Below are 16,955 nucleotides of genomic sequence, written 5' to 3' on the forward strand. Positions count from 1 at the left end.
TTCAATGAAATTGGTGATAATTGGGGGGGTGTCATGGGTATGTATGTCTTGGTATTCGTAAGTCGTTTGTCATGTATAATTTTCTATTTTGGTTGGTGTTGTTGTTCGTGGGTTGGTGACTACATGATCGGTTAGTCAATATGTTAGAAAAAAAAAAAAAGGGGGGGGGGGGGGGGGGGGGGGGGGTGATTGGTACCAGGTAGGTAGGTATACTGTTGTGGTGCATGGGTGACTTACTTTCGTACATATGAGCGGTCGTGACATGATAATGAACATGCAGTTCTATCATCCTCCATAAAAAGTCACCGAAAATATGTCCTGCCAACCAAGTGAAAACGGAACTTTCATCCGAATAAATCGTGTTCAGGCAGCAAAAAGTCTTGCCCACCAATGAGATCTAGTCTGTTTTCTGTAAGTGTTACCCCCGAGGCAAGTTGCTGTGTAATGCTTTAAATCATAAGACGGTGTGATGGCGTGATGATAAACATTGATTGCTTTAACCCGCGAGGTTTGAGACGTATGCTAAGTTGCTTTCGCAGCGTGGGAAAAAGCCACAGTCTCACGAACACGTCTGTAGCCTTTTCGTGAGTGTTGTATATAGTTAGGTAGTAGGTAGTTCACCTCTCGTCTGTGTGAAGCGGTAAGGATGACGAGGAGAAACCAGAGATATCTGTAACTCTATAATAGTTTGGTAAATGTGTGAACATATGTGTAAACGATAGAAGTAGATTCCTTTCGTCGATCCGTCCTGATAGTTAGGTACGATACGTTCATATCACGATTTAGGAGGCAATTATGTCGTTTTCGATGACGGCGCAGACTCGGACGAAGACTGAGTCACGGGCGGATCGAGAGCAGAGGTATCGTCAATAGGAGGAGGGCTTGTGTCGGGGTCCGGAAATATGACAATGACTGGTGAACCGTGACTATTGGATATGGTAGTGGTAGGCATGGCGGGCGAAGCAGGTTTGGAGCTTCGTGAAGAGGTATGAAAGAGTGGTCTTGACGCTGGCACCTCAAGTGTATCTCGTCGTTCTCTTAGTCTACCTCGCATTGACTCGGCGGTTGAAGGTGATGCAGAAACATCCGAATCGACTGAGGATGATCCGGCTGGTAGTGTACCAGCCCGCCGTCGCTCAACTATCGCTGATGATTCGCCGCTTTCTCTGGAGGCGATGCTCCCCGCCCTCCCCCCACAGGTTGATCTTGACCGCTTATGTCTCAGCGAGGGAGGAACGTTGTACACCTCTCTAATATGTGGGAGGTCTGGGTTTCGCAGTTCCTCTGCAGGGACCTCGGGGAAGTCAAGTGCTTTGCCGGTTTTGAACTCGGAATAGTCGAATCGATCTTCTGCCGCTGTAAAGAAGTTGCTGGCCGCTACCATTGTCCTAAACACTCTGCGCCTATGCCCTACGTCGGTTGTATGTGGTGTATCCGCTATGGACATTTCAGGTGGGGTGTCTCTCCTACTGAGTGAAGAGCTAGATCGTATACAAGCAGCACGAGGCGCGGTAACAGAATTAGAAGAATCATTAGAGAGTCCGTTGCTGATCTCCCGAATAGCTGGTGGGCTCCTTGACACTTGCTGTGAACTCTCGGGCACATCGCTTTCGAGGCCTTCACTACTAGGAGAAGTATCTGCCCCAGATTGGTTGTCTAGACTTGGAGGTTGCCCACCACTGAAGTTCGGGTGCGAGTAGTTGAAGTGCTGTAAAGGAGGTGTCTGGTCCACTTCTCCCTTTAATGCTTCCATATCCACTGCCAGGAGTACGTATAGAGACCCCAAGGCAGCAAACCCTGTAGCGACAATTGGTGACCACTAATTTGTAGTCAGGATTAGTGGACACTAAAGTTAGGGAGGGAGAGAAAAGCAAGATGAATAAAAAGGGGTCAAAACACTTACTTGACCTAAATTTATATGCGATTAGCGACTCTGAAATACCTAAATTAGGATGATCGATAGACTCACCTATGCTGGCAATGGGTTCGGTTTGGTAGTTGACTTGGTGGCTAAAGAAGTTCTTTTCTCCGAATATGAGGAGGGCCAAGACCGCAGCGGTAAAGACAGGAACCTCCACGGTACTTAAGAATAGCCTAACAATGGTGTTGACACGGCTCATCTTTGCTACGGTGGCACCGTTGGTACTAGATGAAGAGATAAGTTAGTAAGTAACGTATCAACCCCTACGTCGTAAATTCTTATAGGAACGCTTGTCATCAAACCCACCCTTCAATCAGTTGGTCTTCATCTCCTCGACCAAACTTCGTCTTCCAGTTTATCTCAAGGATCTTATTCCACATGGACACAAGCGATAGTACTGCGGGAATGCAGCAAGCAGCGGCGAGAAGAGTAGCAGCGTTGAATGTTAGGATGTTCGGCGCTGGTATGATATAAATCTCGTTCGCTGAGCCTTGTCTCAAAGGAGAGAAAGGTCCCGAGTTGCTAGAACAGGTTAAGTTACACGAGACATTTTCATATGGGAAATTGGCGTAGTCATTAGGGATGATGTTGTTGTGATTGTTATCCACGGTGCAACCCGAAGTTGTAATTCGGAAGAACTCAACGGTTAAGCTTAGTAGGCCTACATTTCTCATAAGCAAAACATTGTATAGGTATCCATATGGATACTTGGGAAGACCAAAACCTACCGGCAAGGATGAGGCCAGTCCATATGAAGATAATGTTTCGACCAGGATCGTCAAAATAAGTTCGGGATATCCTGACAGTTAATGGAGCTGCTAATATGGCGATCGAACAGAATTGAAAGGTTCCGTATATATCCATGTCGACGGCATCTGAGACATAGGGTTATCAGCTTTAGAGTCTTTTATTCTTACCCAGCTATGTAAAAGGTGTAGGTACTTACTGTCGACGTGTATTGCGGCAAGCACAATGCCATGAACAGCAGCGACAGCCGGAAATACCACTGCAAAGACTTGTATTAGTTGCTTATATTTTAGAAAATCGGTATCATGGACGGTGAAGGCAATAACTTTGCTATCCTTGGTAGTCCATTTCAAGTCCTAGTCTGAGTTGACGGAGAGGCATGGTCTCATTCATTGGAATAGGGGCGAAAGGATGGATATAGGACCCTATATACTGGGTACTTAGGTAGGTAGTAGGTAGGTAGGTAGGGATACCTACAGGCAGCTGCTAAACAAGCATTCCTAAGCCATTCGTATTTCCGTGCGAAGACACATGCTGCCACGAGAGCGTAGTATCTATAATAAAGGCACTCGTGTTAGTTGTTCTACCCAGTGGCAGTATAGTCTCAGGTATAAGGCGTGGAACATGATGTTTCACTTTCCCTTCATACGACATCTGGAATGACAACTTACAGGATCCTAGAGCCTGGGCCATATTGGCCAGATACAGGCCAGGCGCATATGACTTGCATAACATCGTCAGTACTGTTAGCATTCGCGGAGTCATTGGTTGTGTTTCTGATAGATAAGATATTGGACAACAAAGTCGGATCAAGTGCTGGCATGGTCTAGAGCGGTAGACTCTTAAGAAGGGTGGATGATATTGAAGATTATGAGATTCACATGGCGTAAAAAGTAAAGGGAGAGTGCAAACGAAAGTTGTCCCATATCGAATCGATCATTCATCAACTTTTTATCAGTTTCTAAGGTGTGGTGCCAAGGTAGTAGAAATGAGAGTAGAAATGAGAGTAGATATGAGAGTAGGTGCGAGAGTAAAGAAGAAGCCAAGGTTGGAAGCTTCAACGTTTGAAATAACTCGTTTGCCTCGTTCTTTCCAAACAACAGGGCTGTCCAGGATCGCACGTGGCTACTACGAGTCCTCTACCTCTAGGGCTGCATGTGTCTGATTTTACTTACATAGTATCAATTCATTTAATATTAAGCTTGAAATCTTCAGCGGCGCCTGGGGTCGTCAGCACCGTACCGCCCGGGTTATCCTGAAATGATTGCACAGGATCATTGGACATTGGGAAGCGAAGGTGCCCAGTGCCGAGGGCCAACACAGTTACGGTAAGGAACAAGTAAAAGAGCATGACATTGAAAGGGGAAGAAGGATTCAGCCGCAACCACCGACGACTTCAAGAAGCTAAACGATTTTGTAGCCAATACTTAAAAGGTGGCTAGTTCAAATGTTTCAGGTACAATACAAAAATTAGATATAACATGCTACACGGTAGTATCTAGTAGTATGATACTAGTATCTAGGTTCAAGTTAAAGTTCGTACCTACCTGCATAATAGTACCCCATACTTGGATAGTACCTAGTAATGATGAAGCTTCATATCAGGTAGGTAAGCGTGAACGTCAGTGATTAAGGCTTAGGGGCCGCTTGAGAGGTGAGACACCTGACTACTATTATGACGCACTCCCATACCGAATTACCATTTAGGATTACAATAAGCGGATCCCAACCATTGGATCCCCAGAATCCACACCGATCTGTAACTTTATTGGTTCTTCTCCGCAACCCAATCTTTCTAAGAGTTCTATGCATCACGCTAGAGTTCAGCCCCGATGGACGGACATGCCCGCCATTTGTTTCTGTTACTGGTAACAAAATGTGCATCTAACCTACCAGACTCAGGACTGTAGAACCAGTGACATCCGTGTGGCATATGCACATGCAAACTCTAGCCTGTACTACCCTTCAATGTTAGTACCCTAAACTAATAATTACCTACCTACCCTACCTACCCTACCCTAGGCAGTCAGGCACAGTAGGCACAGCCGGTATCGTTATCCACGCACCTGTTCGCCCCACTTTTAGTGGATCCGGAGCTACTTCTCCTTCGTACTTCTCTAAGCGCCTCGCGGCTAGGATTATGCTTAGTCATCAATTTTTGAATAAGAGCGTGTCAACGCGTAATTGTTGTTTTTCTTCCTTACACACCACTGTATATTGAAGCTATTCGAGTGTTTCCGTTGTTTTTTTGGATCAAATTGATCAAATAAGATCAATCTATTAAATATAACCAAGTAGTAAGTGAAATCTCCCGGCGACAAGCTTTCTAATCATTATATGTGCTGGTATTACCTAGTAGGGTCTCCAGGGCTCTTTCAACGCGTCCTAGCGCTATAATCACTTGTATTTCAATCAATTCAAGCTCGCTCGCCCAATATCAGGCTTTAAATAATTGTAATTAGCTCATTTAAAAGCCCTTTCAAATCTCAATCAATTGATCAAATGATTACTATCTTAATTGCGTTGTGAAAGGTGTATTTTGATCCAAAACGCGGTGTATATATGGATATTTACTTGACGCGTTGAAAGTGGCCATATTTAGTGTATATACACGGTACCTTTAACTCTATTTTCAGAATGCTACACACCACTTGATCGTGTCAAACTATATTCAATCAATTACGCTTTGAAAGCTCTTTCGAATGATCTAAATGCGAAATTGAAATATTGTGGTTTGCAATAGTTGTAATTGAATAAATGTGAGGGCATATCTGTAACTACCTAATGTTGAGACTTAGCCAAATCTCCAACTTTCTATTACGTAATCGGTCTTACAAGCGCCGACACGCTGCCTTACATAAGCTTCTAGGTAATGATTGGCTATTTTGCCACGGCACTGCGGAAGAGCCACCAATAATTGAGGCAGAAAGTAGTGGGGCTAAGTACCAGTACTTGGGCGCAATGTGCACCAGTTGGTCCGTGCCGCGAACTCTGAGGTGCTGGGATAACGACAGCCGGCACAGCCACCAACGGTGCACAGTTGACCAGACGAAAACCTTCAAAGTTGACCAACCAGCCAACTAAAAAAAAAATTAGCTTGATTCTTAGCTTCATCATTAGATTCATCCCAAATGCCTTCTCCCCTTTTTCTGGCCTCTTCTTTTCTTCTCATACTATGTAATGAAGTGATATTAATCACAACATTGAAATCAATCATGAGTACAGAAAATAGCCATTGAGCCTGCAAAGGCAATACAATACATACATACTGTACAACAAATTGTGCAGTGTATGTTGTGTATGTACTAGGTAGAGATTTGCTTGTCTAACCTATAGACCGCCGAGTCTCTTGGCTCTTCCAGTCAGCCTCTTTACGGTATCTACACAGCTCAACCCCACCGCACGAAGATATTCAAACTTGAGTTGCTTGCTTTCTTTGCCTTGCCTTTTTCCTGATTCACCTCTTCATTCTTCATCCTTTCTACTGTTTCCATCGTCCCATCGTCACAATATGAGTAACTATATATAAGAAAAATCACCTGTTCCATCACTTTACTTACCTAGGCACTACTATAAATGGCATTTCTCTATGGCGGAAAGGCATCCCCAGACCATTCTTGTTAATATCGCAACTGTTTCGTGAAGCTTACCTAGTACCCGGCAGAGGGTCAAGGTGCATACCTACCTACACATCCTTCCCTAAAAAAAAAAACTTTGAAAGCTTGGAATTTACTCGACAAATTCGAATAATCATCAAGAGAAGATTGCCAAAATGCCGGAACCTCTTAGTGAGATTGATATCGACATCGATACTGAGCGGATTCGAGAATGGCAATCTATTGTCACTCTCATCGTCTTTGTTTTCACCAGTAAGTATAACTCTTATATAAGAAACATTGCACTATCTTTATCCAATTGGCCTCTAATATTATACAGATATTGTTGTTCTCTTCCCTTTCCATATTCCGCTTCCAATTCCTCGGGCTCTATGGAGTGGCATGTTGAACGCTCTCGTTGCCTTGCGAGTGATACCTCCACCGCTTGACCGCTCCCAGGATGAGTTCAATGCTACCGACGGTCAAGGCAGCATTCACGATGGCAAAAGCAAATTCTTTACATGGAAAAAATTCCCCATGAACTTTATCACGGCGCCTTTGATAGCAGACCTCTTCTTGCTAGCTATCCTAGCTATTGGCCGAGACGAGGTGTATGGTGGAACGATAGGATCGAACAACATCTCTCCCATCGACATCATGGCATTCTTCATCACGCTAGCATATATCGCCATCTCCATCGATGCCTCTGGTTTGATTAGGTTCCTCGCATTCAAGGTGCTCCAAAAAGGAGGGAAATTTGGCCATCGACTCTTTTTTTACCTCTACGCCTTCTTCTTCTGCTTGGGGTCCTTCATTGGAAATGATCCAATCATTCTGTCTGGCACGGCCTTTCTCGCATACATGACGCGGGTTTCCAGCAACATCATACACCCCAGAGCGTGGATATTTGCTCAATTCGCGGTAGCCAATATTGCTTCGGCCATTCTTGTGTCCTCTAATCCAACCAACCTGGTGCTCGCAGGCGCTTTCGACATCAGATTTATTGAGTATACAGCCAACATGATTGTGCCTGTCGTCATTACAGCCATCGTACTCTTCCCGTTCCTTCTTTACATTGTATTTGCAGATGAGTCTCTAATACCTCTCTCAATTCAAATGCATGAACTTTCAGAGGAGGCGAAGGCTAGAAAGCCTGTAAATCCAAACATTCCCAACGCAAGAGGAAATGCGGAGGAACAGGAGAATGATCCGACCAATAGCGAGCAAAGCAAGCTACTATCCCTAGAAGAAATCATGAACCCTTTCTTAGATAAGGGGGGTGCAGGGTTTGGTGCTCTTGTCATGGCCGCAACGCTCATCACGCTACTCGCACTCAATGCTGCTAGCCAAAGTACCGGTGAACATCCCGTTTTCTACGTAACCCTGCCAGCTGCGGTTGTTATGTTCTGCTGGGACATCGCATTCGGGTGGATACATCGCGACGAGACGCGCAAGGTCGCTCGCGACGGTCGACGGGAAGTTGAAAGAGCTCGGCAAGAACGGGCTGAGCAGCTGGCTAAAGAGGCGGAAGAACTAGAGCGAACGACTTCAAGCCTAGTTCAAGCGGAAGAGGACCGTCGTGATATAGCTACAACTCGGACTGATGCGACACAGATGGATATGAAGTCCCACGACCAAAGTAACAACAGTGGTGTTGGAAATGCTCATCGTGGCCTGTTCGACGGAAATACAGAGGACAACACTACGCCCGGTTCCGATAGAATGAGCACAAGGTCAGTGGACGGTGATGAAGCCCGCGATATACGGCCTTCCACAAGCGCGAAGAGCACCCTCCACGAGAAGCAGGGCATTATACCTGTAGGCCCACACCAGCTCTCGGGGGGAGTGTTACAAGGCGTAGCGGTGAACAGAGATCCAGCAGAGAAAAGTCAAATGACATGCGAACGAGACACGGATCCTGAAAAGCAGCATCCTTACGACGTGGCGGCGGATGCGAAACGTGGAGAGGCGACACTAGTGTCCCTAGTCGCAGACACTTACCGGTGGTCTCAGGAGACATTCCCAACGGCAACTGCAGTGCTCAACCATTTGCCTTTTGCTCTTGTTCCCTTTGCCTTTTCTATGTTCATCTTGGTACAGGCTTTGGTGACGAAGGGTTGGGTGCCCGTGTTTGCCTACGGCTGGGATCACTGGGTGACTAAGACGGGGACAGTTGGCAGTGTTGGAGGCATGGGATTTCTTTCTGTCATCCTCTGTAATGTAAGTCTCATCTACATACCTAGGTACCTCTTAGGTACCTACCTTTACGCAAATTGTTGGTCAGCTAACGTCAAGTGAAATATAGTTCGCAGGCACCAACATCGGCACTACGATTCTTCTCTCGCGTGTGATACAAGCGTGGCAGAAGATTCACCAGCTCCCTAATGCCCCGCCGATCTCCAACCGGACTTTTTGGGCCACAGTTTACAGGTACGTTTGTGGCCTTGACTTGACAATTGCTTAGTCATTGGTATCATATGAACTAACATATTACAGCATGGCGATCGGTGTCAACTATGGCGCATTCAGCACAGCCTTTAGCGCATCTCTGGCTGGACTGCTGTGGCGAGACATCCTCGCTCGAAAGCACATCCGTGTCCGAAGACTCGACTTCGCCCGCGTCAATCTTCCTATCATCGCCATCGCCATGGTTGTCGGCTGCACCATTCTAATTGGCGAGGTCTACATCATGAGGGACGAGCTGCCTTATGATAGATAATGGTAATGGCCATATCAGTGGCGTTTTCTTTCCCGGTAGCATGACGATACACAATAGAGAATTTTTGGCACGATTAACGAGATATCCCGGCATACTTATTATACCTACCTCTACCTTGGGTTCCTAGGTAGTTAGACTTTTTTTCTTACGATTAATGATGTTTTATGAAAAGTTTCGTCTGTGTCTGTGTCTGTGTCTGTCATTCGACACGATACGTCTTGTACATACATACCTATATATGCATCGATGCGGGTGATGGTCATGCAATCTGACTCTGACTCCGTCTCCCGTTTTGCCACTACTACTGCCACCACCATGCTATGCCTTGTGAAACCGTAATACATACTCGTGAGGAGTCAAAGCTGCAGTATACAGTATGTACATAACTATAACTATATTACCTACGTCATCTGCATTACTTCGTTGCTCCAATGCTGACTACATAGGTATGTATGTACATTGTAGGTAGGTACATAGGGTATGTAGGACTTTGTTAATCCGCTTACCGACAGCAGATATGCCTATATGTACCTATCCATGGTACACACACGTATATTTGTAGATAGTTATGTAACTACATGTAGGCCAACGATAAATTACATAACCGATGAATACGAGCCGTACCTCCTACATATAATACCTACACTGCACTGCACTGCACCGCCTCTCCAACGTACCATATGGGTAGTTGGATACAATACAATACATAACCCGTATGCAATTTAAAAGAACCTTACCTAGGTACCTAGGTACCAAACATATTTTCACGTATCGCAAAATGAAGCCGAATCGGGAACCGGCAAAGGGAACTAACTCTAAAGGGAGACTCATCAGCCTTGCAGGGATGAGATGAGGCGTAACTATGTATACAGCCACACACATAGTTATATATGTATGTAAGTACAGTCAGTAGGTATAAGTAGTGAGTAACCTACATAGTTACCTACCAACATTGAACCTACATACATACATACATTGTTCCTAAAGCGCAGCAGCTTGCTTATTCTGTGCGTGCCATGCAGATACCTACCTAATCTATATAACGGTGGGTGGGAGATGCGGCGATCGGTGTTGCTTCGTTTGTCTGTCTATCTATCTATCCAGCTAACTAACTAACTGTATTGCCTACCTACTTCCCATGTACTACTTCCTACAAGGTGGGTGTTGTACATAGGTATGGTGATTGGGAAAATGATATCGTATAGGTATTGTGAATGGTAGGTAGGTAGTACATAGGCAAGACGACAAGTAGTTACGTGCTTTGAATACACAACGTTGACGACTATCTATCTGGCTTTGCTGTATGTTATTGCCGAATGGGCCAACAGCCTTAAGAGACAAAACTTATGTCCACCTACCTAGGCACCTAAAGATCCAAGATCACATACACGCACACACACACATAGATAGGTTAGGTAGGTAGGTATACCATATAATGATATCATGCAACTTCCAATGCTTCCATTCAATCCGATAAAAAGTCGTGATAGTCTGGGTCTGGTTGAACAAGACCCCGTCCACGATCTCCCTCTTTTCCTACTTATGTACCCACCTACGTCCCTACCTAGGTATCTACATACCTACCTACCTCTACCAACCCATCTAATTTCTAAAAACCTCCATCCATTATTTATTTCAGTTTCCAAGACCCCAGGTCTAGTGCGCCGAGTCCATTGCAAATCCGTCAAGTGTTGTGTTATGTAGTAAGGTAAGGTAAGCTAAGTTACCAAGAGGCATCCTAGAAGCATCCTAGTATGTAAAGTCCTGTGCCTTTATATATAGATACACGCGCTCTCAACAACCTTACGCCCCCTCCCCCTTCGCAGCCTCCTCCATCGCAACCGCCTCCCCAATCTTCCCGTTCGTCGTCCCGGCACCAGCACCCCCAGGCCCTCCACCAGCCCTCTTCCTCAACACATTCTCAATGAACGCCTCGCCCGCCTTATAGCTACTGCGCACCAGCGGCCCGCTCGCGACGTACAAGAACCCCATGTCGAGCGCGCGCTGCCGCCACATCTCGAACTCATCGGGCGTGACGTACTTCTCGACCTGGAGGTGGCGCTTGGTTGGGCGCATGTACTGGCCGAAGGTGACGACGTCTACGTCGACCTTGCGCAGCTCGCGCAGCGCGTCCATGACCTCGTGCTCCTGCTCGCCGAGGCCCAGCATGATGCTGGTCTTGGTGATGATATTCTCGCGGCCCCGCACCTGCTTCACGTGCCCGAGCACGTTGAGGCTCTGGCGGAACGTCGCGCGGCGGTCGCGCACAAAGGGTGTCAGGCCCTCGACCGTCTCGATGTTGTGCGCGTACACGTCGAGGCCGCTGTCGGCGACGACGCCCACCATGTCGAGGTTGCCGAGGAAGTCGCCGGTCAGGGCCTCGACTAAGAGGCTAGGCTTCTTGGCCTTGATCTTGCGGATGGTCTCGGCGAAGTGGTGGGCGCCGCCGTCGGCCATGTCGTCGCGGTCGACGCTCGTCAGGACGACGTAGCCCAGGCCCCAGCGGGCGAGGGCCTCGGCCGTGTGCTCGGGCTCGTGGGGGTCGAGGGGTGGGGGCTTGCGGTTGGTCTTGACGCTGCAGAAGCGGCAGCCGCGCGTGCAGGTGTCGCCCATCAGCATGATGGTGGCCGTGGCCTCGTTCTTGTTGCTGCCGCCCCAGCACTCCGAGATGTTGGGGCACCGGGCCTCCTCGCACACCGTGTGCAGGCCAAGGCCGCGCAGGTCCGCCTTAATCTTCTTGTAGTTCTCGTTGCCGGCGGGTATGGGGGTCTTGAGCCATTCGGGCAGCCGGGTGATGGTTCGCCGATTCGACGCGGGGCCGACCTCGGCGGTGCGTAGCTGGTAGGCTTCGGTGGGTGCTAGTGGCGCTGCGGCCTGTGAAGTTGTGGAAACAAAGTCATCGAAGGATGCTATCGTAGTGTCTTTGAAGTAGGTTGGTCTGCGGGTTGGACTGTCTGTGGAAGAGGTAGCAGCTGGGCCGGATGGGACGGTGGCGTAAGATCGGGATGCTCTGAGAGATGTTTTTGCCATTGCGCGCTGGACAGGGGCGCGTATGCGCTGTAAGGAGGCTGAGGTAGATGCCATTTTTTCTAATGTGGTTGCCCAATAATAATATTATTATTATTTGAATCAAGCCTTCACATCGGCGTTGAGTATGAAAAGAGATGTTAAGTTGTCTTTCTCTAATGAGCCGTTGATTGATAATAAATTTATCGATAGCACGACAATTGACTTTCAACCTTTCTAGGTTAGCCCAAAGATTATTCTTATTCTTATCAAAGCAAATGTAGGCTTATCAGAGCCATTCCAATTGTAATTCCCCAACTTTTTTAGTGCCCCGCCATTGGCTCACCATTGAAGACCCGAGCTGTCGGTTAGAACCGGGGAAGGCTTACTACCTCTAATGGCCAGCTGGTATCAATTGCCAGTTGGTCACTCCAGTCACTGATACTACATTATATGTACGGAGTGGCTATTGATCGATCCAACGCCAAAGAACACCAACGGCTGGGTAGGCAGGCTTTGGTTGTATTATGCCCTTCTTTAGCTGAGCTCTCGGCCAGCTTTACCGAAGGTTCCTGAATTGTCCTCTTCCAAAGACGAATCCGAGGCTGGCGGATCGACAGAACATGGCCCATGAACGAAGTAGCCCTAGAGATCATCGACCTCCTACCTAAAACTACATATTTGTGGCCCGGTGTCTACCTAATAATCCCACCCACGGCTTTTCCTTAGGTGGTAAAATGACAATCTACGTGTCTATATTTAGGCAAGCCAAGAGCCTCTCTCGTAAAGATCTTCACTCACTACACACTACCAAGTAAAGGCAATATCACTTTTGCGTCGCTCTTCGTTTAGTACAAAGGATTTCCAGTTATTATTTCGAATAGCGGAGTGTTGGAATCAGGACCCAGTTCTTATTGCCCAAAGGAAGTATCAAGGAGTGAATTTGATATTTTGATCCGGTCTAAAAGAATAAGACTTGATATGTATTTACGTGCCAACATTCATACCTATTAATGGAGAAGAATGAGGTATAACACTTTGAGGAACATAAATCTACGCACGTAGGTAGTCAAGTTATAGGGAAACCAATTAACAGGTTCAAAGTATTAGGGAAGTATGTATTCGGGAATCACGCATTTGGTGCGGGAAGCATTCAAACTAGGTACATGCCCATTCTGAAGAATGTGTAGTGTATTACATTTCTTTCCGTCACTCAAGGTCCAATAACTTGAACGCATATTAACAAGAGTTGCAAGTTCACAAGTTCAACGATTCAATTGAGCTATCTCGTAGAAATCTTCCTTGCGGAACACAACTAAGTCACTCGTCCCTATTCCAAGCACTGGAGGGAATCCTGAAGCAACTTGACAGAAGCTCAAGACTGAATAAAAGGTCAAAGACCAGCAGGCATCACACATAAGGTGAATACACGACAAATGTTTTGGGTGAATAGGTTGTTGTCTTTCCCACAATTCCACCTCCAATCGTCCTCACTCGACGAAGAGCTCAACAAGGGGGTATCTCAACACAAATGCGAAGGCAGAAGAAAAGAAAAAGAAAAAAAATCAAAGGGTATGAAGATGCCTCCGCAGGGTCTAATCTCGTTGCTCATTACCGAACTCCGCGATAGATGCAGAAAAAAAAAGGGGGTTGATTCGAAGTGAAGATAAAATCCAGCCAGCAACGCACTCTACAGAGTACAGATCCTCTCGTTCTCGCCCCATGTCCCATTGAAAGATGGGAATATTCGATTTCGCGGAACTATGGCCAGCCTCAAGGATGATATGGGGTATCGGAATATGATGATGTGGTAAAAGAGTATGCGACAGAAGAAGAGTAATTTCAGATCCTTGAGGGTTCGCAAGTTCGCCAGCCTGAGTAGAGGGAATAAGGGGAAAGAACTTGATCGGCTGCATGTGATATGCTTTGCTGGGGGGATGCACTATCGGTTGGGTTATTGACACATTAACCGTAGGCGACGAAAATAGTATGGCACCAAACACTCAACACCAGAATAGAGGTCGAGGGGAAATGTTTTGTGGCAAGATAGAAATAGTGGCGCCATTTATGGGCGATCGCAACCAAGTAGTATGCGAAAGCCCCGGAAATGATTCCTTAAAAAGTTTGGGGTTGGATAATTGGTTGTTGTCGGTAATGTCGTGTATCATTCGTCTCGTCGCATGTAATGGTAGCCGGACAGCGTTCAAGACGGATAGTGCTGGGTTTTGACAAAAGAAAGGAAGTAGAAAACATTCGTAGTGAAGTGTTCAAGTAGGCGTTTAAAAGGGTTTCCTCATCATCACGGACTTGCCGTCTTCTCACGGTCATAAGATAGGCCGGGAGGCAGGCTTACATGAAAGCCGCGATGACCAAACCAGCAAGTCCAGCAAGCGCGACATTGACAGAACTGAGAGCGGCACCACTGTTGTTATCAATGGTAGGGCTGACAGTTGGCGCAACAGTCGTGGGAGTGCCGTCAGCACCAGTCGTCGTAGTTGGTGTGTTGAAAATGGACGATGAAATGGTGCCAGCGCCAGTGCCAGTGGGAGCGTAGAACGTGGTCGAGTTTGCGCTATAGGTGCTCGTAGTAAGAGACACTTTCGAGATGGTGACATACTTAGTCATCGTCATGGTTGATGTGGTGGTAGAAGCGGGATCCGCCGCAGCTGCCAGCAAAGGCAGAAGCGCAGTCGCGACAATAGTTGACAGCTGCATTTTGGCTGTTGCGCGTAGGTAGTATCTACTAGTAGATGCTAGGCAGTCGTATTGTTTATGAATTGGTATGCGACGATATGCTGTCGCAAAGGTAATATTGCAGTGTGATAATCACTTTCCAACGATCTTTCAATTCTTGATATCCTTTTCTCGAATCTTCAGTGCGTGACTCGTGATAAATGCGTAGATACAGATATCGAAGTGATGATATTGTGTTGTTAAGGAATGTGTAGTTTGAATACGCGGTACTCAAGGTCTGGAAGACTTTGTCTTTCTTCGTAATATCGTAAAATGGACTCTGCCAACGAAGCCCTGTGAAGGTGAGGTGTGAGGTGAAGAAGTGAGTGTGTATGTAAGGGGAAAGTAAGTATAAGAAAAAAAGAGTGTGTGAGGGTATCAGGCTGGTTTAATGAAGGAGTGAGGGAAAAAGGGCGTGTCAGAGCAGTCAGAGGGGGAGTGGGTAAGAAGCCACGATCAGCTCTAGGGACCCTTGTTGTGCAAATGGCGAGATGGGGTATCAAAGCATGGTAGAGATTAGCGTTGCATCTATTTTCTGCGCTAGTCTGCTAGGGGCCTTGTCTCCCAAGCCGACAAAACTCACAAAACTAACAAAGGCGTCAATATGGTCCAATCAGAAATACCGGTCGATCTCCATTATTCGCTTATTTTACGTACATGTACATAAAACCTTGTGTATCAACGCGCCCAACGGTCCACTGGTATGTACATATGGTCACTCACTCTTTAAGACTTATGTAAAGATCAAATCATCACACGTGTATTAATACAAAGAACTTGAACATATAAAAAAATATCTTGAAAGGGATCTAGATGTAACTAGAACTAGGAAACTCCGATTTCATCTATCGAGACAATGAGTTGATATATATTGTATCTTGTGTGTCCCTTGACAAATATACGTACCCCCGGATCCTGTCCGTGATGCTGGCGGCTTGCATCCTCCGATTGCACAGGGCAACGGAGATTATAGTGGTACAGGCATTGGACAAGTCAGACATGGATCCTTATGCTAAACTAGCTGGGTAACCAAGTACCTACCCAACCCAGCAGCCAAGCGTCGCGCCGTCGCTTTGTTGGCCACCGAAAGGAGTAGGAATCATCGATGTCAGTGCCCGATTTAGCTTGTTGCTATTCTTTCATCTTCGATTCAAAATACTAGACCTACCTACTATGTACACTAGGAACCAAGGTTACATAGTATTGTTCAATTTTTAATGAGGCGATCCTCTGATGATGACTGTACATTCTACAGCCTCTTCCTTCACTGCCTACCCAGGTCTGTATTGTACCTAGGTCTGCACCTAGGCATCTAACAACAAACCCTCATGAAATGCACATAGGGGTTCTTGGATACAAGTATCATGATGCATTTCACAGTCTTCGTTACATCCTTCATCAAACAAATGCATATTAGATACATAATGAAATGTATACGACGTAAAGGCAGAAAGGTAGGTGCCACACACAACTGGAGATTGCATAATTTCTATCTGCCAGGGGTTTATACAAAGCATGCTACTTGATTGGTCACATCTGCATTGTTCCTGCAGGTTTGGGTTTTCGTTCCTGACTAGACCGAAATGAGATATCGATTGCATTTGCTAAAAATTTCAAATTTCCCCCAGATTGGTCCGAGTGGCTTCCACCTTACAACGCTACCTAGTACACTACATACCTAGGTACCTAGGGTACTTTGTCAGGTCTGCAAGCCAATGCAAGGAACGACACGGCAGCTGCGCGGTTGACTCGTTGAGAAAGGTTGTTTTTACTGGTAGGCCCTAGTAATCCCACAAGATTTTGCGGAGAAGATCTACCCTAAAAGGTCTAAATGCCAGTAAATGGCCCTAAAGGCCCTAAAGACATTTGTACCAATTTGAAAATACCACACCATCACTCTTTCACTCTTCTCATCATCTGTCTCTGTCCATTATTAACCTTTTCTTGGCCGCTTGCCAGATCTATTAAACACCCTAAAAAGGTCCGATGCTCAACATGGAAATATTAATGGCAATCCCTATATTGGTACGGAGGAAAAAAGAAGAAGAAAAGAGATATCCAATATAAATGCGAGCAACTTCAACACCATCGATGTGGAAACAGTAAGGGAAGAAAACAGGTACCCAATGTACCATAGTACGGAAAACTCGTTTGCTCGTGGAGTTGGCAAATCCAGATGTCGCCATGTGTCACGAACGATAACGCACCACGTTTGCTATTATCATCGACTCCT

General features: G+C 46.3%; 4 protein-coding genes across 4 annotated transcripts; 1 reads left to right on the top strand and 3 right to left on the bottom strand.

Annotated features, from left to right (window-relative positions):
- Nucleotides 1-545: 545 nt before the first annotated feature.
- Nucleotides 546-3,672, bottom strand: GGS25DRAFT_432457 (uncharacterized protein). Its single transcript, XM_049258666.1, has 8 exons — nt 3,340-3,672; nt 3,146-3,222; nt 2,868-2,927; nt 2,650-2,796; nt 2,228-2,582; nt 1,970-2,145; nt 1,904-1,908; nt 546-1,819 (listed from the first exon to the last, which is right to left on the bottom strand). Exons 1-8 carry the CDS (start codon nt 3,489-3,491, stop codon nt 794-796), a joined length of 1,998 nt encoding a protein of 665 aa, XP_049114273.1. The 5' UTR covers nt 3,492-3,672; the 3' UTR covers nt 546-793.
- Nucleotides 3,673-5,725: 2,053 nt separating this feature from the next.
- On the top strand, nt 5,726-9,281 carry GGS25DRAFT_505301 (uncharacterized protein). Its single transcript, XM_049262208.1, has 4 exons — nt 5,726-6,537; nt 6,605-8,484; nt 8,570-8,694; nt 8,761-9,281. The coding sequence occupies exons 1-4, from the start codon at nt 6,441-6,443 to the stop codon at nt 8,981-8,983; spliced, it is 2,325 nt and encodes a 774-aa protein (XP_049114274.1). The 5' UTR covers nt 5,726-6,440; the 3' UTR covers nt 8,984-9,281.
- Nucleotides 9,282-10,273: 992 nt separating this feature from the next.
- Nucleotides 10,274-12,215, bottom strand: GGS25DRAFT_505302 (lipoic acid synthetase mitochondrial precursor). The gene has a single exon (XM_049262209.1). It carries the CDS (start codon nt 12,065-12,067, stop codon nt 10,787-10,789), a length of 1,281 nt encoding a protein of 426 aa, XP_049114275.1. The 5' UTR covers nt 12,068-12,215; the 3' UTR covers nt 10,274-10,786.
- Nucleotides 12,216-14,121: 1,906 nt separating this feature from the next.
- On the bottom strand, nt 14,122-14,813 carry GGS25DRAFT_432634 (uncharacterized protein). Its single transcript, XM_049258667.1, has one exon. The coding sequence runs from the start codon at nt 14,702-14,704 to the stop codon at nt 14,339-14,341; it is 366 nt and encodes a 121-aa protein (XP_049114276.1). The 5' UTR covers nt 14,705-14,813; the 3' UTR covers nt 14,122-14,338.
- Nucleotides 14,814-16,955: the final 2,142 nt, after the last annotated feature.

The sequence above is a fragment of the Hypoxylon fragiforme genome (genome assembly GCF_022984875.1).
Source record: "Hypoxylon fragiforme strain CBS 206.31 chromosome Unknown GGS25scaffold_8, whole genome shotgun sequence".
Taxonomy (NCBI): domain Eukaryota; kingdom Fungi; phylum Ascomycota; class Sordariomycetes; order Xylariales; family Hypoxylaceae; genus Hypoxylon; species Hypoxylon fragiforme.

Excerpts from the sequence above, each read along its gene's own strand:
- GGS25DRAFT_432457 (XM_049258666.1), bottom strand. The coding sequence starts at position 3,491 with ATGCCAGCACTTGATCCGACTTTGTTGTCCAATATCTTATCTATCAGA. Across the intron at positions 2,583-2,649 it reads GACTGGCCTCATCCTTGCCG|GCCTACTAAGCTTAACCGTT; the intron begins GTAGGTTTTGGT and ends TGAGAAATGTAG. Across the intron at positions 2,146-2,227 it reads GAAGACCAACTGATTGAAGG|TACCAACGGTGCCACCGTAG; the intron begins GTGGGTTTGATG and ends CTCTTCATCTAG.
- GGS25DRAFT_505301 (XM_049262208.1), top strand. The coding sequence starts at position 6,441 with ATGCCGGAACCTCTTAGTGAGATTGATATCGACATCGATACTGAGCGG. Across the intron at positions 8,485-8,569 it reads TTTCTGTCATCCTCTGTAAT|TTCGCAGGCACCAACATCGG; the intron begins GTAAGTCTCATC and ends AGTGAAATATAG. Across the intron at positions 8,695-8,760 it reads TTTTGGGCCACAGTTTACAG|CATGGCGATCGGTGTCAACT; the intron begins GTACGTTTGTGG and ends AACATATTACAG.
- GGS25DRAFT_505302 (XM_049262209.1), bottom strand. The coding sequence starts at position 12,067 with ATGGCATCTACCTCAGCCTCCTTACAGCGCATACGCGCCCCTGTCCAG.
- GGS25DRAFT_432634 (XM_049258667.1), bottom strand. The coding sequence starts at position 14,704 with ATGCAGCTGTCAACTATTGTCGCGACTGCGCTTCTGCCTTTGCTGGCA.